This window comes from Schistocerca cancellata, chromosome 11 (genome assembly GCF_023864275.1).
Source record: "Schistocerca cancellata isolate TAMUIC-IGC-003103 chromosome 11, iqSchCanc2.1, whole genome shotgun sequence".
Classification (NCBI taxonomy): domain Eukaryota; kingdom Metazoa; phylum Arthropoda; class Insecta; order Orthoptera; family Acrididae; genus Schistocerca; species Schistocerca cancellata.
In genome coordinates this window covers 114570214-114592990 of record NC_064636.1, presented here as the reverse complement: position 1 = coordinate 114592990, position 22777 = coordinate 114570214, and the positions used below count along the sequence as shown (strand labels likewise).

Sequence of the window (22777 nt, the reverse complement as noted above, 5' to 3'; positions counted from 1 at the left end):
ATTCAAAAATAACTTACGATTCAGTTAGAAATCAACAGGTATGCATTTCAAAATCATATGAATAATCGATAGGTCCACGTGTGCTGGATGCTAGGAGCTCTGTGAAACAAGGTTTTCTTTTCCCCCCTCAAGAATATGAATTTGCCACCCCCACCTCCCTGAAATCACTGTCTGGGTCAGATACCATGGTCTGCCCCCCCCCCCAAAGCTACAACATACGGGCCTATCCGGGCCTTCTGCGCATGTGTGAATTTGGCAGCTTGGGCATGCCACAAAAATTTTTCCCAGTAGCATGTACCTGCTTGCTATGATTGCTTAAAAAGCCAACAGCACCATTTACACAGTCAGAAGCGGGAGAAGGTACTACTCATACATGACTAAACTGTGCATGCGCATCGCATGAGCCCACTCATAACTGCTAAATTGAATCTAGTGAAAACAGTTGTGACGTCGTACTCACTGGAGGCAATTTGATGTTATGAAGCATTGCATAGTCTTCCTAAAGCCTTTGAAACATTTTGCTGTTGGCAGACGCTTGTATGAGCACTGTGTTTTTTTGTTGCATATGGCGCATTTCCTTTGCATCTTCAGTTTTATTTTCTCTCGTTCATGTTTTATTGCTGCAGTATTATTCTGCAGTAGTGGGGTACAGTAATATCATTGTCAGAGTATCGGTTCTGACCAGACAAAATTACAAAAAATTAACTGGAGACTAAAATGATAAAAATTTCCAGAATTCTAAAAAATTCCCGGGTTTTTCCCAGATCTTGTGGTGGTCCTGGGTCACATACACCCTGGTATATCAATCTAGGTAACAACTGACACTGCTGCAATATGAATAGTTATCCGAAATATCATGTTGTATACTAGGGTTGCTCACCTGAGATGACTATTACTTATGGTGTGATCCTATGTTATGTACTTTTTACTTATACCATTGATTTAATAGGGTTAACTACAAGAAAATGGGTTGATATTTTTCCTTCTTATTTGTTGGTAACCTATTTATGTGCTTATTGTTCAGGCTTGTATTTTGGTACAGACATTCACTACAACACATCTTTATTTGTCATTAATATTATCATAATTTTATTTACTCTCTCTTTTTGACTGTGCTTGTGAGAAAATGTGCTGCAAAAGATTTAGTTGAACGATTTGAAGTATGTGCATACCAGTTTGAGGTGAATCTGAAAATTCAAGTTGTTCAAGTGTCCAGGGATGACCCTAATGTGAACAAGGCATTCCTAGGAGTGCTGAAAAGCAACCTCAAAGTTGAAGGTAATCCAGAGGATCCCATGCTTCTGGACTTTGGGACATGTTGCTTACATACAGTGCATGGTACTTTTAAGACATATTGTAGTAGGGTTGACTGGAGTCTTGTTCAGTTTCTGAGAGCTTCATGTAATCTATTTAAAAATTTTCCCCTCCAACACTGTTAGTTACAACAATATTACCAGCACTACTGTTTTCCCCCATTAGTTTCGTGATGTTTGGTGGGTGGAAAATAAAATGGTGTCAGTCTGGGATCAGCAAATATATAAAGGAACAAACCAAAGCCTAAGGTTGCTATTGGAATTCCTAAGAGTCGCAGCTACCCGTCTGGATTACCCTCGACATTGAGCTTGCTTTTCAGCTCTTTTATGAATACTTTGTTAACATTAGGGTCATCCATGAACACCTGAAGAACTTGCCTTTTCATATTTATCTCACATTGGGATGCACCTGCTGCACTATTCCAAAAACATACAAATAGATCGAACTTAATTATTATGACAACACTGGCACAACAATCTCCTGTAGTTCTTTAGTGAAAACGGCTCCAGTCTGTACACAATGAATTAATTTAATTTTGACTTTTGAAGGTGGCTTTTTGAGGCAGTTTTATGTTTGGAAACACATCTAATAAGATATTAATAAGCTGCCAAAGTCTCAAGATGAGTGGTGTATGTAGCAGCCAACAGACACAAATAGACTTCTGCTTTCATCACGGCATTCCTCTGCATATAATCCAGTATTGAAGTATTGTTGGGCGTCATCCAGGAGTTCCTGCACCAAGTGCTTGATGTGACTGCTTTACGGTAGCACCTGGTTACTGGAACACATCACAACAGCATGTCACACTCCCTGCCTGTGCGGCAGAAAACTACAAATACATGGAAGCTAATTAGAAATACCATTTTTCTTCATCAAAACTGATAATTTTATTTTCCAGTGCACTTGTTGAATCACAGGCTCTCTCAGGATTGTCTTTTCCAGTGTTGGAGTTGATTATCAGCTGTGTGCACTCAGATGTGGTAGGCAGTACTGCTGAGGCTATGTTCGATGCAGTAGCATTGGAGACAGGGCTATTTGTGGCAAATAGCTTTGATGTAACACTATAACCTTCCAAGTAGCCTTCAGCCCAGCATGCTTCTTTTCCTTATAGGGCTGAACAAGGTCTACTTGCCTATACTGCTGAGTGGGAAGTTGGTTTTAGAGAGCATGAACCAAACTGAGAATTTTTCAGATATGCCCCCTCTGCAACCTACCGAAATTCTGGATTCTCTTTACAATGAGAACTGAATCCATAATTTCAAATCCTTGAGTAAGCCATGAGGTAGCACAGCGGTCGGTCACACATGAACACCTCAGTGACATGCAGCCAAGAGTTCACACAGATAGTACACTACTAAAACAAAACTAGTGATCTGAGCTTTTCCTGTCTTATGTTCAACTTCCACCACACTCCCTGACTTACATCTCTACTTGAGCAGGTTCAAAGAACGGCAATAAAATCTTCTTTACATGCTTACGGCTGAAAGTTTATGTTGACTATAACCCACAGCAGCAGCAGCAGCAGAAAAGTTAGACAGAGATCAGAGGAATGACACAAAGAGTCACCTTGCCCCATGACCAAGGCACCTACTCCCACAGTCTCTGCTAACCCTCCAGCTCCTTGCATTGCAATGTTCCCCTTGCAGGCTTTAACTCTATGTTAAATAAACCAACAGTTGCATAACAATGCCCAATGATTGCTTATTAGTGTCCAAATTACACTATTTTGTGCTAACACTAAGGATCTACAATCAATCTTGCTCATACACAATGCAATCAGATAGATGGGTGTTTGCATGTATATATCCAAAACAATGTACCATACACAAATCCATCAACCTTAGTATCCTTGGTTGAAGATAAATGGATTCAAACAGTCCATGAACTCCCCTAAAAAGCATGTCTTTGTGATACCATCGTGTTAACAAAGAAGGGATACATTTAAACAGATGTAAATGTAAACCACACCAAATACTCATCACACAGCCTTGTTGGCCACATTGTCGTATATGTACAAAATCACGACACAACAAACCAGGGTAGGATGGTCAGGCTGCAGTGACAGGCATGCAAACCATTCTATCCCAACAACAAACCTGAAACTTCCTGGCAGATTAAAATTGTGTGCTAAACCAAGCCTCAAACACAGGACCTTTGCCTTTTGCTGGCAATTGCTCTACTGACTAAGCTACCCAAGCTTGACTCATGACCCATCCACACAGCTTTCATTCTGCCAGTACCACATCTTCTACCTCTCAAACTTCACGGAAGGTCTCCTGCTGAACTTGCGGGAGCAGCACTCTTGGAAGATAAGACTGAAAGGTAGGAGGTAAGCTTCTGACACAATAGAAGCTGTGAGAACAGGTAATGAGTTATGCTTGGGTAACTCAGTTGGTAGAGAGCTTATCCACAAAAGGCATGGTTCCATGTTTGAGTCTCAGTCATACACACAATTTTAACCTGCCAGGAAGTTTCATATTAGTGCACACTCCACTGCAGGGTGAAAATCCAATTCTAGATCAGAAAACCTCCACACAGTGTGTCTGGAATCAGCCAGGCTGGGCTGGCTGGTTGACTAGTCACTGCATTGGGCAGAGTGAAACGGTTGAGGGGTGCTACACCGCAGTGGCGGACAGTCTCACAGCACCAAGTTGAAGGTGAACAGTGTTTGATCAATTGACTGATTACCTGAGATGGGTTATGGGACCAAATGGCGAGGTCATGAGTTCTGCGAATCTGAAGTTAGTCAGGGTCTGCTAAAAGTGGAGGGATCCAGTCAGAGGAGTCAAAATATAAAATAATGAAAATTAAACACACACACACACACACACACACACACACACACACACACACACAGAAAAAGGCATGAAAGGTGAGACCAAATCTAAAAACTGGAAAAAAAGGGGGAGGTTATGGGGCCACAGACAAGGAAGACTGGAAAGGAAATCCCAACTACAACAACCTGACCCTGCTCCAAGACTAAAGTAGAACCTTATATCCGGAAATAAAGACCACTTTCATGGAAGGAAACGAGGAACAGTTCAAACAGTCTAAGGAATCAGGAAGAATATACTTAGCACAAAGGGCCAAAAGAAGGGGGATTCCACCAATATGTGGGATACCATCCGTCTGGCTCAATAACAATGTTGTAGGAGTGGGATGTTATGTAGGAGAAAAAAGGGGGTGAGCCAGGTATGACTAATGTGTCAATGGAATAATACAGTGGACTCCTTCCAAGAGGAGCGAGGAAGAGTACCAAAACTGTAGTATACTCCTTGATTGTGCTGAGTTTATTACTGTGAGCAGTGGCGCTCCATATGGCATTTAGCGTGGAGACTCCTAACAGTGAGGAGGTTGGTCTCTGAAGGGTGTCACTTTAATCTCTGCAGCGACCATCGGTGGTCCTGGAAAGTGACTGTGACATTCTTGGTTCACCATGGTACTGGTAGATGATGAGGGGGACCTGTGGATAGGGGAACACCAGTGCCAGCAGCTTGAAGAATAGTGGCAGACACACCTTGCATGACTACATCAATGAAATTTGAGAAGGAGGTGTCATAGTGCACAGCAGATGTATATGAAGTCCAACTGGCACTGCAGAATGCCCAACATGGAGGCCTGTATGCCTGGCGGCAGCAGGGGAACAATAGCATCACTGGAAAATGGTCACTGTCACAAAGGTCATTATGGGATGACCAATGTAGGAAAGCAACGAGGGCATGGGAAGAGATGGTGAGACCGATAGCAGAAAACGTTCACGAGTGGCACTGAAGTGGGTAGGGAACCATTACTGAGGAGAGAGAAATCAAGTTACATAATAAGTTGATCAATTAGGAAGCTCCTACCTGTTGAAGTGATACTCCCGCACAGTGGGTGGTGGGCATTTAAGTTCCCAAGGAGGAGTAACAGTGGTGGGAGTTGCTGGATTAAGGTAGACAGTGCAACTTAAGGAAGTGGCCTACCTGGAGGGAGGTAGACATTGCAAATGGTGATTGCTGGAGTCGTTTGCACTCTAACTACTACTGCTTCCATGTTGCAATTTAGGGGGTATGACATTGGAGCGAACCAAAGTGCAGACACTACTAGAAGCTACACTGGAGCCAGCATGGTTCTGACAGAATGCCTGATAACCAAAAATGTTGGAGAATTGTCGTCATGAAAATGCATTTCTTGAAGTACAAGACAGAACGCAGAATAGGAAGTGACAAGATGTTGCTTTTCCAGTAGGTGACAATAGTATCCGTTTGAATTCCACTGGATGATCATGTGGCGAGAGTCCAGGTTAGACACAAAGAAGCCGAGAGTGGGTTATGTCACTCCATCAGTAGTCGACACTGAGAAGGATATGGTGACATCCATAAATAAGATATCAGACTCAGGTTGCGAGGGGGGAGAGGGCACCGCCAGGAGCATCGGAGGGGGGGGGGGGCGCTTGTCTTGAGATTTATATTTATTCTTCTCTTTCAGAGGTGGAGGAGTGCAGGGCACAGAGGGATACAGGCATCTGCGAGATCTCGAACTGAAGGAGAGTGGGTGACCTTGGGGTGCACAGATGGTGAGTCTCATGGCTGAGTGCTGGTAGGAGTCTTCTAGCCTGAGAGACACCGGGGAAAGGGATCCCAGGAGGGAGTTTGATCATCAACAGGTGCCAAAGGAGAGGGGCACTTTTTTGGGTAGGGAGGGGGAGCAGCTCCCAGATGGGAGGTCATGAGAACTGCAGGAGGGGGAGGGAAGAGGAGAATGAAGTGGAGGTGAAGAAGAGGCAGGAGGAGGAAATGAAGTTACAGAGGCAAAAATTGAAGATAGTGTCAATGGATGGAATCTCTCATAGTTTTGGCAATCCTCAGCATACAACAGGCGATCTAGGGACTTGTATTCTTTGGTCTTCTTTACTCTCTTTTAAGCCGGGCAATCAAACGAGGGGTGTGGCAGTCAGCACTGTCGACACACACAGGTGAGCCTAGCCTTTCTCCCATGGTGTAGCCAGGGAAGGTAGCCGGGTCATACGAAGCAGCATTCAATGATCCTTCAACATTCAAAGAGACAGCCATTTCAGAACAGAAAAATTTTTGCTGCTTGATATGGTTCATGCGTGAAACATCCACCCTGATATCACCCACTCCAACCAGTGGCTCTCCCCATGGGCACTACCCAGCCACAGCAAGGGCTGTCTGCAACCATTCCTTGGCATACATGGGGAGGGAACAGCTAAGGTATCAGTAGTGTGATCCTTGTGTAGTCAGGGGACTCAGCCACATGGGTACATAACAGGGCCATCACACAGACTGGCCACACGTGCTGGTGACGTAGTAGTGTGGAAGGGGGCTACAGCAGAAAAGGGAGAGGAGAAGGAAGGGGGATGGGGAATCAATACAGTAGATGCTAAGGAGGGATTTCTTCCCCAAATGCCTCACACTAAAAAACAGGAAATCTTGAAGTTGAGGTCAGACCTCAAGTGGTGATCGAAACACCATAAAGGATGAAAGAACATGCAAAAGGAACAAAATTGCAACCAATATAGGAAACCAGGTGGATAGCCAGGTCGATATAAATCATAACACTGAGAGAGGGGAAGGAGAGTTACAAGGATCAGTGACCACGAGGTCATTGTAGCGAGGTTCAAAACCATATCAACCAAAACCATTAAAAATAAATGCAAAATATATCTATTTAAAACAGCAGATAAAAATTCTGCTTGATGCCTTCCTAAGAGAGTGTCTCCATTCCTTCCAAGCTAATTACGTATGTTTAGACTAGATATGGCTCGAATTCAAAGATACAGTATTGACAGCAATAGACAGATTCATACCGCATAAGTTAGTAAGAGATGGGACTGACCCACCATGGTACACAAAACATATCAGAACACTGTTGCAGAAGCAATGAAAAAAACATGCCAAATTCAGAAGAATGCAAAATCCCCAAGACTGGCTAAGTTTTATGGAAGCTCGAAATTTAGTGTGGTGTCAATGTGAGATGCTTTTAATGGTTTCCACAAAGAAACATTGTCTCAAAATATGGTAGAAAACCCAACGAGATTCTGGTTGTATGTAAAGTACACCAGCGGCAAAAAAAGCAGTCAATACCATCACTGCGCAATAGCGATGGAAATGTTACCAATGATGCTGCCACTAAAGCAGAGTTACTAAATACAGTTTTTCGTAATTTCTTCACGCAAGAAGACAAAGTAAATATTCCAGAATTTGAAACCAGAACAGCTGGTGACAGCAGTGACATAAAAGAAGGTATCTTAGGTGTTGCGAAACAACTCAAATCACTTGAAGGCAAGCCTTCCGGTCCAGATGATATACCAGTCAGGTTCCTTTCAGACTATGCAGACACAATAGTGCCTTCTTAGCAATCATATAAAATCACTCACTAGACGAAAGGGCTGTTCTTAAAGGCTGGAAAGTAGCACAGGTCACACCAATATTCAAGAAAGGAAATAGGAGTAACCCACTGAGTTACAAACCCATATCACTGAGCTCAATTTGTAGTAGGATTCTGGAGAATATACTGTACTCAAACATTATGAATCGTCTTGAAGAAAATGACTTACTGATACATAACCCACACAGATTCATAAAATATCATTCTTATGCAACACAGGTAGCTCTTTATTCCTATGAAGTAACGAGTGCTGTCGACAAGGGATCTCTGATCGATTCCATATTCCTAGATTTCCAGAAGGCTTTTGATACCATTCCTCACAGGCGACTATTAATCAAGTTACGTGCATATCTTCTCAGTTGAGTGATTGGATTCATGATTTCCTCTCACAGAGGTCACAGTTCGAAGTGACAGATGGTAAACCATCAAGTAGAACAGAAGTGATATCTAGCATTCTGCAAGGTAGTGTCATAGGCCCTCAGCTGTTCCTGATTTATGTAAATGATCTAGGTGATAATCTGAGCAGCCCCCTCAGATTGTTTGCAGATGATGCTGTAATTTACCGTCCAGTAAAATCATTAAACGATCAATTCCAATTACATAATAATCTAGAGAGAATTTCTGTATGAAAAGAAGTGGAAATTGGCACTAAACAAAGAAAAGTGGTAACTTTAATGAACAAATATAGGTTGAAAAGTGAAGTAGATGATGTCCTAAATTCTTTATGTAACCAATCATGTGATAGGAGGCATGGCGACACATACAATAACTGATTGGAGAAGAAATTTGTCAAGTAATAACATTTTTACAAACATATTTTTAACTTGGATATTATTTACATGATATTTCTGTACATACTGATATAAAAAGGTGGTAAAATACACTTAAATACTGGTAATTCAATATTTCCACGCATGTTTAGTGACTGTGTAAGTGGTTGCAACAGTAACAACAATAAAACCAGTTATTGTTAATAATATTGATTACTGAAACAATTACAAATGGTAAATTAAAATTAGTTGTAAGTTAAAATCCTTTGTTACAATGTTAATGTTGAAACCACTGGAGTAACTACATAATGTAATACCTAAAAAGTCATGTTCTTGGCAGTAGAAGGTATTATTGTGTCAGGAATACACCTGTAAGGTTGGAAGGGTGACAACATGATGCTTGGTTGCACTGTGAGAACAACTATATTGAAAATGTTAATAAAAGGTGAGAAGTTTAAGACAAAGATTGCAGAGTTACATGTAATGACATATATAAACAGTTGTAAAACTGGCAAACAATTTTGCATGCATAAATAATATAGGTTCTAGGTTAAAATTGTGCCAACAATATCAACATAGAATGGATGATGAACAAGAATTAAGTACAACATAATCATTTAAATGATGTGAGTTTAAAATTTTATAGACATTACTATTCATTTCCTCTTATTGTTCAGGTATGACATATCATATTGCAAACAAAAAAGAATCTTGTGATGTTAGTTGTTTTAAACAACACTGGTAAAACGTTAAAAACAGAGTTGATAAGAGAAAAGTATGATTGCATCTTGTAGGAGTCAGCCAGGGTAGAATGAATGAAAATGTTGCAGGAATAGCAGCAAAAGAGTTCAATGAAATTTGTTATTGAACAACATACGTAATTACGAAAGACTGGAAACTGAACAGTAATACCAGCAATAATGAACTGGGACACATGAAGTTAAAAGTTAAAAAACTTTTCTTACTGCAATTCTTCCACTTATTTTTACTTACATTCCATCAGCTGAAAATTACCAAAAAGACAATCAAAGTAATCTTTAAGATATTTGAACTAATTCTGACCAAGTAAAGCCATAAATGAATCAACTATGACAGCTAATAAACACTCTCGATGTTGGAAAACAACATTGTCAAAAACAATGAATAAGTTAACAAGCCCAGCTGAACAATTACCTGAAATTAATGCAAGACCAGTGAACAATTTTCAGCAAGAACTTACTAAATCAGACACAAGTTTTGAAACTGATTCATGAAACTTGAAAACAGTGAATGATAGTGGGATGAGTGAAAATTTTAAAATAAAACTTTGCAGTCTAGAATAAAAAAATTAAGTTAACACTGACAGTGAAAGATAAAAAATTAAGTTCACACTGAGCATGTTGCTACTACAACCACAAACGTAGTTAAAAGAAAGGAACGTGAAGTGTAATTTGGTTTGTGAATAACTAATGCTGTTAATTATGTTGAAAACTTTGAAGTGATTGATGTAATTAGTAAAAACGAGAATGTAGTTAATTCACAGAATATTTATGTATTAGTTCATGAGAGTGAAGCAAATGATACTGATGAGAAACTATTTTCTTGTTCTGTAAGATGAATTCTTGTCTGCATAAATTGAAAATGTAGTATTTAGGCTGTTAGTATCAAATAAGTTTTCAACATGGAGAGTAAAATGTTACTCTAAATCAGTTGTATGGAAACATTTGGTTTGGTAAAAATTATAAGAATTCTGTTCAAATGGCTCTGAGCACTATGCGACTTAACTTCTGAGGTCATCAGTCACCTAGAACTTAGAACTAATTAAACCTAACTAACCTAAGGACGTCACACACATCCATGCCCGAGGCAGGATTCAAACCTGCGACCGTAGCGGTCGCTCGGTTCCAGACTGTAGCACCTAGAACCGCACGGCCACTCCGGCTGGCATGAATTCTGTAAACAACTATAATTTGTTTGGTGGTAAAAGTATCTGAACAATTTCTGTAAGCAGCTTAAAATTTATTGGAAGGACCTTATGGCAATGTAGTGAATGACATTCATTCATTTGAGGGCTTGATTCTGATGAGAAAATTTTCAATACTGCCTTGTCAGTTAAAGTCAGGGGGAAGACTTACAAGTGAATGTAGAATTTATCACACACATCTGAAAGAATAGACATTGTTAATGATCCAAACCTGTATGAAATAATTCAAAATTTAATTCACTGACTGCACATTCCTTGACATCTTCCATAAATCTACTACTCAAATGTGCCAGACAGGGACTCAAACCTGGATTTCCCGCTTATCTTAAGTGGTCTCCTTAACCACTTTGGCTATTGGTGCATGCTCCTTATACTGAGACAAACTTCCATACATCACACTTCCACATCCTCATATCATTGTCCACTAAATTCATTACCTCTTTAGCATAATTTATGACATATTCCTTCGACAGATAACAATTTGCTGAGACTGGAAGGGTAACAAAAACCCATATTTACAAAAAAAAAAAAACGGCACAACTTATCCACAACACAAGAACCCTGCATCATAAACTTTTATCCACAATGAAATTCTAGAAGATACTCACAAATAATTACCTACAGAGAAGATCTGTGCAGAATTTCAGAATATCAAGAGTGTGAGTAAGAACTAACATACCATCAGACACCAGGTGACCTGAACTACAATCGACTTCAACCAATCTGAATTATAGTGAATCTGCAAATACTGGAAATTATACTGTTAATAAGGTCAATGTTACAGGTGTATCTCATTATGACTCACGACTCTCATATTGTAACTTTGATGGTAATATAAGGTTTTGGATGGAGTTCCTATGTGTGTCTTGATATCATGTTTTGACTCTGCTCTTTGAGCAGGTAGACAAAGAGAACTTGTGCATGGTTGCAAGTATACAGCAAATGGTATTTAAATATGGTGCAGAATGTAAATGATGTAAATCATCTGAAGTGATGATACTGAATCAGAACACAATAAAAGGACTAAAAAATAGGCAAGAAGTACTTTCATTCAACAGAAAAATTCTTATGAAATAAATTCTTGTGAGATTTTGTATTGAAGATTCAGGAAGTACTCAGTTTGGTGAAGTTATCATAAATGAAAAGCACCACCTTTACTTTCTCATTTCCAGTGGTGTACAAGAAACATATGCTATTACAGAATACAAACATAAATGTGGATGTAGTTTGTAACAGATATCATGTTACGTGTCACATTATGAAATAATAGATACGAAGCTTTTACAACAAATACAGGAAAATTAGATACTTATGTGTCATAACAAATTTGCTTAAAACAATATTGTATTGCCTTATGTAGGATGGCGATTGAAAAACTGGACCCGAGTACAGACTGCTTGCTAACGACACATGAACTGTTGTCCACCATGAGAGATACAACAAAAATTAGATGAACATGTAGTGATTAGATAATAAATAAATAATAAATAAGCTAATATAAAAGCCTATATTTACTGAATTGATTTTGCCTTTTACACTACATCACATCAGGTGCTAAAAATGACCTCATGCACTTTTTTGTGCAAGCTAACACGTAAATATATACTTTAACAGATCTGTCACAACAATTCTCAAAATTTCATCAGGAGTATTGTCCTTCAAGTCTTCTAACATTATTGGATTATGTGTGTACACTTCTCCCTTTAGACCCTCCTCCCCCCACCCGCATTATCCCACAGTTAAATGTCTTAAGTGGTTAGGTCAGGTGAAAGCAGCAGCCAAAATCTTTTACTGACAGTCTTTTCTTCTTGAATCTCTCATGAATTCATGAGATTGGCTCACAAGAAGTGTGACATATTGAAACATTCACTTGTGACAATCTGTGTGTCGATTTCTTTGGATTCTGGATCAACTGTACTCTGATCACCATGATCACAGTAGGTGCACAAACAGGTGGGGCCTGCGTCTTTTTCTTGTTCACAACTGACTCTGTAGTATACCATTTTGTCACCAAATCCTGTTAGACTGCTCTCTGTCTGTATGGAAATGTCAAGAAACTTCTTTGCAAAAATGTCTCGCATTTCCTTAAATGAACCAGTAGACAAATACCCCTCCACTATTGCAATTCTTTCTTGAAGAAGATTTATCTCACTGATATGTTTGCTTATAGTTTTAACCATGACACAACTTTTGTATTTAACATAAAATGGAACTGCAACAGCTTCGGAATGATAGATATGATTGTGGGCGACAATGAGCATTCTAGTATTCAGGGTCAATTTTTCATGCACCATCCTACACATTTTCATGTTGGATATCATTTGGGTGTGGTACTTTGCACTAAAACATTCCATTTCACATAGTTTGTGTTGTATATGAAGGATGTCGATATCTGTTGACAGTGGATTCAACTTCAAATAAATAGGCATCTACTACCAATTCAACATCTTTGAACGCCAGAAGGGAATTAAAAATTACTCAGGAATTTCCATGAAAGTTATTACAGTTTATTTTCATTATGCTGATTTGTTGATTAAGAAACCAGTTACAATAAAAGATTTAGTAACTACCTTCTATAAAAATACTGCTCAGCACTTGGAAGCAGAAAAATGGAGCAATGAAAACTTCACACACTTCATTTCATCAGCAAACCATCTACATAAATCGGCCTTTCATAGCACGCAGTTAAGGACACAGCTTTCAGATTTCGTCACTTAGTCACTTTTATTTTACTGCTAACTTGTGTATAAAGTTAATAGCACAAAACTATGGGATTCTCACCTAGCACACACAGAGCATCAAATCCAAATACATATGCATTATTGATCATATTACCTTTTACTGTAATATGACTGCCTATTAATACAACAATAAAGAAAAAATCCTTAATATACAACTAACAGTTTCCCCATGAGCTAATGGGAATCAGTACTTCTGTTATTGTTGATTGTGGAATTTAGGAGACTAAACATCAAAGTCCTCAGTCACCGATTCACCCACTTCCCCCAAATCCTATGAGTGTGTGTAAGATCATTTTCTAAATAGTGGTGTGGCATGTATTTGGAGTTGGATATGGATACCAGCCTGGTATTCACCCAGTGGGATATTCAAAACTGCCTAAACTCCACATCAAAACTGGCCTGTTTACCAGCCTTCTTTTTTTAATCTGGAAAGTACATTTGATCTGGGTCAGGCTGGCCTCCCCACATTCCAGTAGTGGGGCACTAATACACTCTGTTAACTGTACTTTTAAGAAAATAGTTCAATGAATAATGAAAACCTTACCTTGGACTGTGCGGTGCAAGTCTTTCTGACGCTATCCCCTGAAACATTTTATAACACTATTAGGTAATGAATTCAAAAAGGTAAGTAAGTAAAAAAATTAAGACACACTACTACTATTCTGACAACTGCTAATTCTGGATTACTCCCTACTGGTAATGTACAGAAAAGTAACTTACAATGTATAATAAAGAGGCTGTGGGAAACATGCAAAATATTTATAGAAATTATTTCATTACAGATACATGCAAAAAAATTAGTCAGAAGCAGTAAACAACTCAGTGCATCCACAAAGACAAGTACTTCCTTGCTGAATGACAGATGCACATGCATTCACATATGCCTGGGGATGAATTTCAGCTGAGGGCCAGCAATACAGACCAATGAGTTTAAGAAACATACATCATTAACTTACTGAACAATTCCAACATTCATATCACAAAAATAAATGTGGAGGCTATCAATCATAAGGTTCCTGCAATGAATATTTCACACTAAAATACTGTATGCACAGTTTTGAAACTTCCTGACATGGTGTTGATGCCAGGCCACAAAATGCAAGATTCCAGTTTTGAGTTTTAGTCCAACACACAATTTTAATCACCCACAGGAAGTTTCAACCTTAGGGCTACTGAATTGCCTGCAAGCATGAAGTATTATTTAAATTGGAGATTTACACATTATCCCATGCCACGAGCATTATGCCCATGCTGTATACTGTCATTCAAGTTATAATCCACACAACAGCCATCCCCAATTGTGTCAGCCATCCTCAATTATGGCCAAAATATTAGAATAATTTTTAATTTTAAACAAATGGTACTGACTTTGCCGATTGTAGTCTTGGGCAGCTTAACACATGTTCAACTTTGAATGACACTTTCTTACTCTGTACATCTGATTCTAATGCTATACAAATACTCAAATATGTATAGCTGTGAAACCAATGAAAGACAACGTACACGTATTTGTAAGCTGACAGCTTTTCAGACTGCAGCATATTTGAAGTGTTCATTTTTACTCTTAAACTAAACTTTCACTAATGTGGCTCTCAGTACTCAGGCCTCTCAGTAACATGGCCCACCACTGGTCTCTAGTTGGTCAAGCAGAAGTAATGGACACAGCAATGTGGTTTGTCAAGTACAATGTTATACATTCTATAAGCTCCAGGAGGATGAGACATTTATGAATATTTTGCTAAGTGGCTGAATGAGGAAAACTGTGAGATACACCAAATGTTACAAGGTAAGGAAATAAAAGTGTGTAGAACAGGTTTGATGAAATAAGAAGAAAAGGACGTATGAGGAGAGAGCATGAAGATTTCTCATGCTGCTGGTGCCAAAGCTACAGACATCTTCCTGAAGAACATTATGCAACAACCAGATACATGAAGTACTGGTGTACTGCTTGTAAAGCAGCAGTGTGCTGACATTGTTTATCATTATTGTGACAACTAAAAATTTGGGACATGTTTCATAGTAAATGATACTACTTGTATGTACGCAGTCAAAAAGTAAGTCTTCTATGAAAGTTAATGTATCTTGGGACTTAATAAAGTATACTTCATTTGTGTTTAAACTAAATTACAGACACTCACAATAATGTGGCACTTCTACTAATCCAGTACTCATGTATGCGTGGAATGGCCAGAACATCGAGAGTCTAGCATATTTTGTTGCTTGATACATCCTTGCAGTCACTGTTTCTGTGGTAGACATATTGATAACATGTCCTTTAATATATATAATTATCCTGAGAATGCAGAAAACAGTACAAACAATAAGTCTTCATCAAGTGAATGAGCTACTTTAGAAGCACGAGTCAGAATAGCAAATAATAAAATGCTGGACACACACATAGTTCAAAAGACGCAGAAAATTGTGAGTGTAGAGACAGAAGCCCTAGAAGTTCATGAAAACTGAAATTATGTGGTTTCCATGTGACATCAGAAACCCACAGCTTAATAATTTCTCAGTTTATGTACAGATGCAGCTACACAGTAATTCAAAGGTCATAAACATTCACTACCACCATCGCCAGCAGCAGCAGTCACTTGACTTCTACTGCTGAATCAAAGCCACACCTAGACTTTTCCATGCATTAGAGTCATCAGGTTTACACTTTTACTTTTTTCCTGTGTATTTTTCAATGTCATCTACTTCCTTCAAGTTTTTCATTTTCTTTTCTTTTGAAATGCCACAAGTAACTTTTGTGGCCTGCCTACCTTCATGTCTAACTTCTTCTGTCCATGTCGTACCCCCTACCATCCAATTTTCATTACAGTCCTAACTAGATCAACAACTCTAACCTATTTTCAGATTCATTTCTTTGTTTTTTAGCCTCTCTTAGTGATTCTCAGCACTCACCTTTTCACTAGCTGTTGAGAAACTCCTCGTTTGAAAAGTTTTCACATTAAAATTTATGCCTTATTGGTATAAGTCTAAACTGGGAATACAATACTCTGTTATTGACCATTTACAAGAAGTGTCAAAATGCAATGGCTCATTTACTATATTGTAGGAAGAATTACAAACACTCTTAATTATCTCTCTTAATGTTTCTGAAGTGTAACTTATACAGATATACACAAAGCACTATGGTCTGTTCAAAATCACTTTAAAACTGACAGTTGAGCAGAAGATTGTGGAGGTGCAGAGCATAGTTACCACATCCCACACTGAACTCTCAAATAATCTTACACTTCATTCAACTTGCTGAATCTCTCTAACTACTCTCTTTATAAATAAGGATCCCACCTCGACATGTTCTCGAAGGGCTGCACTACGTTTTCACTTTATTTGAGGCAGCAAATTATTAAGTTAATATATGGACAGTTCACAATACTGCATTTTCTGATGTTACTGATTTTTCTATATATGAGGAACTTTTTGGTTATTGATGTTAAGTGAACAGATGAAATGAATGAAATCTTAGAAATATGTCAAATTTTCATCAACTCCAAATCATAACTCTGTCAGAGTTTTCTAACATGAGACAGTTTCAGTTACATATGATGCACAATGGTCCCTTGTGCATCAAGTACTAAGTGGTCAGCCGTATGGTTTCATTATGAGATACAGAATGCTACATTTATAATGAATATGTTATTAATTTTTCTGATCCACCTACTTATGTCTAACATAATAAAATATAATATGTATGCATGTCTCTCATGGTGAGAAAACATACTTTAAATAGGCCAACAAGTGTTTGGAGAAAGATAAAAAAAAAAGTGATACAAAAAAGCATTACTTCAGTATTGCAGCAATTATACTGTAAATGGCAATATTTATTTTGTGGGATACTGACTATATAACTGACATGAACTTCATTTGGAGTTGGTTGCTGATAAGGCCTTCTTATTAAAATGTCAAAACTCACTAAAAAACAATTTTGTTATGTAGCTACTTACTGCTGTAAATTGTGCATTTCAAGCTGAATATGCTATATATATTTGATTTCTTTTATGATAAGGTAGAAATTCCACTCAATTCACTCTTGCACTCACAGATGCTGTAAGTAACACTATACTGTACAGATACTATTAAATGAAATAGTCTTCCCCTTCACTGAAGGTCTAAGAATGTATGTTGGTCTTCTTCCAGTCTTCAGGTATGACATTCTAAAACTGATTCTCCTGTGACCTTTCAGACTGCAGCAGGCGCAAATTTATTACTACTCCTGGTTCTGTACCTCTTAATTTGGGCCCATATTAACTCCGTTGGTTTGAAATGGTAGCAACAAAGTGGTAGCCTAATGATTGTATGCTCATGTGTCTTCACCAGCTCGTATATGGGGAACTGTGTTTTTTGTAGGGGTATTCATTCCATAAGCACCACCTTTGTAGGGTTATCTGTCACTTAAATCAACATTATGAAATTGAAGCCAATCAGTCACTCCCTTCTTTCTCTTTGTCACGGTAGATGTATTTTAAACTACACCTGAATGGTAAGGAACATTATCTATAACAACTGTTCACAGTATTCTGAAATTATGCATTAGTGATTCTATGAACAACATTAATAACAGTATTAGGTTATTTCGTAAGGATCATCTCCTGTCTGCTCGACTTTAGAAGCACATAACCATTCAAGAGAAAATCATCTGAGATGCCTGCATGACAAACAGTAAGTTTGTCTCCATTGTCAGAAGGTATTGCTTATATCAACTGGCCAGCCCTGCTTCATAAAGTGACCATAACTGACCCACATCTCATCAAGCCACACTTCATTGATGCCAAGGATCTGCCTCACAAATTTTATTGCCATGCAGCTAAATCTTCCCTATTCATCAACACCTTAGAGTTACAGAAATGTACATAGTAACATCCTAGGTCATGTAATACTGTATGTGACAGCCATGAAGAAGACCTCATTTCTTAAGGGTGACCAATAACTTCCAAGTGCTGAATTTTCCTTTCTCAGCAAATGAAACTATATTCATAATCCACTTATACATACCATGTTTTTTCCTCAAGAATTTTAACCTTTGTTGTTTTTCCACTTTCCTTTTCTTTCGTTAACATTTTCTTGCCAACCTTCTCAACACCGTTCTTGTTTATGTTCAGAGATGCAGCATTTCTATCAGTTACATTGCTCACAGAGAGCAGAGATCACCATTAAGTTATTCAGTCTCAAAATAGGCAAGTAACACAAACGATTTATCTTGACTAACCTTGTATGGCAATACCCTAGCTGAGAGATTGAGGTGGAACTTTTCCACTCAACTTTTGATGATTTTCTTTGTGAAACACTGTTCAATACCACACAACAAATAAAAGTAACAACAAATGCAATAATAACTCTGGCAACAGTAAAAATAACAACAAACAAAATCACAGTTTGCAATGATCACACAGAACAGCAAACTGCCTGAAATTCAAACAATGGAAATGGGAAATTTTTTTGGTCCTGGGGTGAAGGTCTGACAACTCTGCATGCTTCTTGTTGTTACAGGTATTGCAGAATTGGTGGAATACAGTCTGTGCCTTCCTTGTTGGCTCCCCCTTACTACCACCAAAAAGTTCCTAACCCTGAAGTAATTTTCAACAGATTATAGTCACTAACCCACAGTTCTTAAAAAGGTAATTTGACACTGAAAAATGGAAAAACAGAAAAACTTAACCAATACTCGTCCAGTGTCCAGATCCAAATGTAACATTGGAAATAGGTACCTTACTTTATCAGGTATAATCTCGCATTGTACATCAGTTCACTGATTACTTCTGTGTACAAAAGACAATTCCTTCTTCTGTGAGGCCACACTGTGTGATTATCACCAGAGTTACAGTTATTTGTCATTAATGTAAAAAAGTGATGTGTAATGTATAATATGTAAATTATAAAGAATTAGTTCATCATTTTCAATGCAACCTTCAGAAAGAGTGAAATATAATAATAAAAGTAAGTTGTTGAAAACACATTTTTCCTGTCTCTATGTATCTGTCTTCTTTTTCTAATGTTGAAAATAATCACTGTCCTCAGCAGTAACCATGTTGAACAAACATTAGCTACTGATAGGACAAAGAAAATATCTTAAGAAGTGGATATAACACAGTTTTCCATCGTGTACAAAATTATGGAACAGAACAAAAAATATGAATTACACGTTGGTAGTCATAGATTTCCAAACAGCATTGAGTTCAGTGGCTACCAAATCTGAAGTACCAGCCCTTGCAAAACAAAACACTGATTCAGCCCATGTAAGTGCACTGAAGAGTGGTTGTGTCAGCCTCACAGTTTCCCTCACACTGATCATGATAGACAGAACTAAAGAGTCAGACAAAACTGGATATTAATAAAACTATTCTCAGTCCTCCCAGAAAAGTTTTTCACATTGCCAAATCGCCAAACAGAGAAAATAAGTGCATTACACCTGTAACTCTGGTGATAATCACACAGTGTGGCCTCACGGAAGAAGGAATTGTCTTTTGTACACAGAAGTAGTCAGTGAACTGATGTACAATGTTAGATTAGACCTGATAAAGTAAGGTACCTATTTCCAATGTTTCATTTGGATCTGGACACTGGACCAGTATTGGTTAAGTTTTTCTGTTTTTCCATTTTTCCTGTTCCATGAATGCATTACAAAGAATCAAGACTGTTGTTGTTGTTGTGTTCTTCAGTCCTGAGACTGGTTTGATGCAGCTCTCCATGCTACTCTATCCTGTGCAAGCCCCTTCATCTCCCAGTACCTACTGCAACCTACATCCTTCTGAATCTGTTTAGTATATTCATCTCTTGGTCTCTCTCTACGATTTTTACCCTCCTCACTGCTCTCCAATGCTAAATTTGTGATCCCTTGATGCCTCAGAACATGTCATACCAACCGGTCCCTTCATCTTGCCAAGTTGTGCCACAAACTCCGCTTCTCCCCAATTCTATTCAATACCTCCTCATTAGTTATGTGATCTACCCATCTAATCTTCAGCATTCATCTGTAGCACCACATTTCAAAACTTCTATTCTGAATCAAGACTATCAGAGAAAAAATTCTGTTCATTAAACATGTCAAGACCTTGGCCTCTTCAGAGAACATACCCTGTAAACTTACGAAACAACAAGCTGAGCCATTATCTACAACATCAAGAATTCAAGATGAGTATGATTTTATAACTACTATTTATTGCAAAAGTCAACTTAGGCACAGCAATCTACAACCAATGTGCCCACGACTAACTGCACAAATTACTTCAGACAGAAACACCATGAAAACTTGAATTTATATTCTTTAATTATTATTGTGATTATTTGTTGAAACAGTGTTGTTTAAGCATGGTAAAACATATTGGACACCAATTCAAGTATTGCATCCTACTGAAAAAGATAGCTTTATATATCTGCTTGATGAGATAGGTGTATATCCCATATAAAACGATCATTTTAAAAAACCACCACTTCATACTTGTCAGTGGACACATTGAATCAGTCAGTTTTGCCTTCTGACAGAATTTCATCCACCTGCTTTCTGTCTTACAACTGAAACATTCAGAGCCTAACCAAAAATCGAATGCCACACTAAAATAGAACAGACATTTAATTGGTTTAATCCATGTGTCATAATACTAATTCACACTGGCAGTAAGCTGTCACAATGTTATTTGGGTCAAACTCTCATAATATTTATGTATGCACAGTTGTAAAATTTTGTTATACCATTATGATAAATAACGATTTTTTATTTTCAATTTAGTTACAAATAAGTTTCATGCAGTATGTATTGCTTTTAGTGAAACTTTTATGCTTTGTAACCTCCTACTGTAACATTACTGTACATGTTGTAACTTCTCCAACAGGCAATTTCTTTGTGTGTGTGTGTGTGTGTGTGTGTGTGTGTGTGTGTGTGTGGTTTTAATTAATTTAATTATGAATGGGCATACCAGTCTGATGATTAACCAGTCAGTTCTTAACTGTTTATAACACTATTTGTACATAATAAATAGCATTATTAACAGAGGTTGGTTGCTGTTTTTACTTTTCTGTAAGCTCTCTTCTCTTTATTTACATAAGTTCTGTTTCAATATGGAGAGCTCATTTAGCAAAGATGGCCTTCGAAAGAACTTAATTTATATCATCCTGGGAATGTCATTTACATAATCAATGACTGCATGTGACAGCTCTGGCATATCATTACTATGGAGGAATTTAACGATGTTCTGACATTCCCAATAGTAAATCACTGTTTAGAAGAACTTCCTTAACTGATGTGGAGACCTTATTTACTGGTTCTCTTCAATTCTCTTCACACTATTGGACACCAATCTTGTAACAGCACATGGAGATGCACTGCTTTTACTACTGCTAGTCATTCCCTTTTCTGTCCCACTTACAAGTGATGTTAGGAAAAAAATGGTTCTCTATATGTTTCCTTCTGAAACCTCATTTTTCATATCTTTTCTTCACTGTTCTTATGCAAGACATACGTGGGTGGCTGTAGGATCATTTTGCAGCCTATGACAAACACCACTTCTTAAACTTTCTTACTAGTTTTATAAGAAGTCAAATCTTTTAGCTGCAATTTAATCCTTATTTACTTGTACGAGATCTGTTCAAAAATTGCAGACCATTCGTAATATTGTGCCAATTGTGTGTTGGACTGTAATGTGGTTTCGAGCCCTGCACACGTTTGTGTTTAATGAGTAAGGGCCAGAAGTTTCATTGTTGTATGGCTGTTAGCTATTGTTCAATGATGTATTGATTAAAAGGTGTCACAGTTTGCAAATTTTGATATAGCAGAGCCAGAGGAACAAGATGTCTGCATTAAATTTTGTGTGAAACTCGAGAAAACATTTACAGAGACACACTAAATGATGCAGGAAGCCTACGGTATAAGCACTCAAGGTGTACTCAGTTTAAAAATTATTCACATTGTTTAAAAATGGCCAGATGGAAATCAAAGATGTCCCTCATTCAGGACGCCCTTCGACATCTACTGATGACACTAATGTCAGGAACATCGTCACGAATTCATGCCACAGGGACAAACTGTTAATCAATGATACTGTAGGGATGTGTTGCGACACCTGCAGGGAATTGTGAGAAGGATATGGCCTGAACTTGGTTGGTTGGTTTAAAGGGGGGGGGGGGGGGGAGAGACCAAACTGCGAGGTCATCTGTCCCTTGATCCCAGTAGAACAATTACACAAAGGAAAGAAGAAAAAAAAGAAAATGTATGGCACAATAACAGGGGAAAGGAAGAACCAGAAGAATGACAGAAGGACAACGAACACTACAAAGGACAAAACAGGACAAGAAAACTACAGACGGACGCAAGAGACAGAGAGAAAACATTAAAAACAAGAAGACAGATTACCATGGCCGGCGGACCATGAGAATAAAAAAGGAGAAGCCAGCCACTCTGCAACACATTAAAATCTCCACCCTAAAGGTCCTAGGGTGGAGGACACAGAGGGACAAAGGACATGCGCTAAAACTCAGATCAAATGAGAAAACACACCCTCACGAATAAGGGAAGACTAAAGCTGCTGTTGAGGCATTGTTGCCCAACACTGAAGGTAGGGTACTGGGAAAGTTAAAAGTCTGCTGCAGACTGGCACAAA

The 22777-nt window shown here is 38.2% G+C and overlaps 1 protein-coding gene across 2 annotated transcripts in view; it reads right to left on the bottom strand.

Moving 5' to 3' along the window:
- Positions 1-22777, bottom strand: part of LOC126108504 (zinc finger protein 436-like) — a 177454-nt gene that overhangs the window by 18425 nt on the left and 136252 nt on the right. Inside the window, exons 7-8 of one of the 2 annotated variants that reach the window (XM_049913770.1) lie at positions 13723-13760; positions 1541-2092 (exon numbers count right to left, since the gene is read on the bottom strand). In XM_049913770.1, coding sequence (XP_049769727.1) covers positions 2074-2092; positions 13723-13760 — 57 coding nt within the window. In that variant the 3' untranslated portion in view covers positions 1541-2073. Of the gene's footprint in view, positions 1-1540; positions 2093-13722; positions 13761-22777 lie in introns of those variants that run through there. The other variant, XM_049913769.1, reaches the window with a different exon arrangement.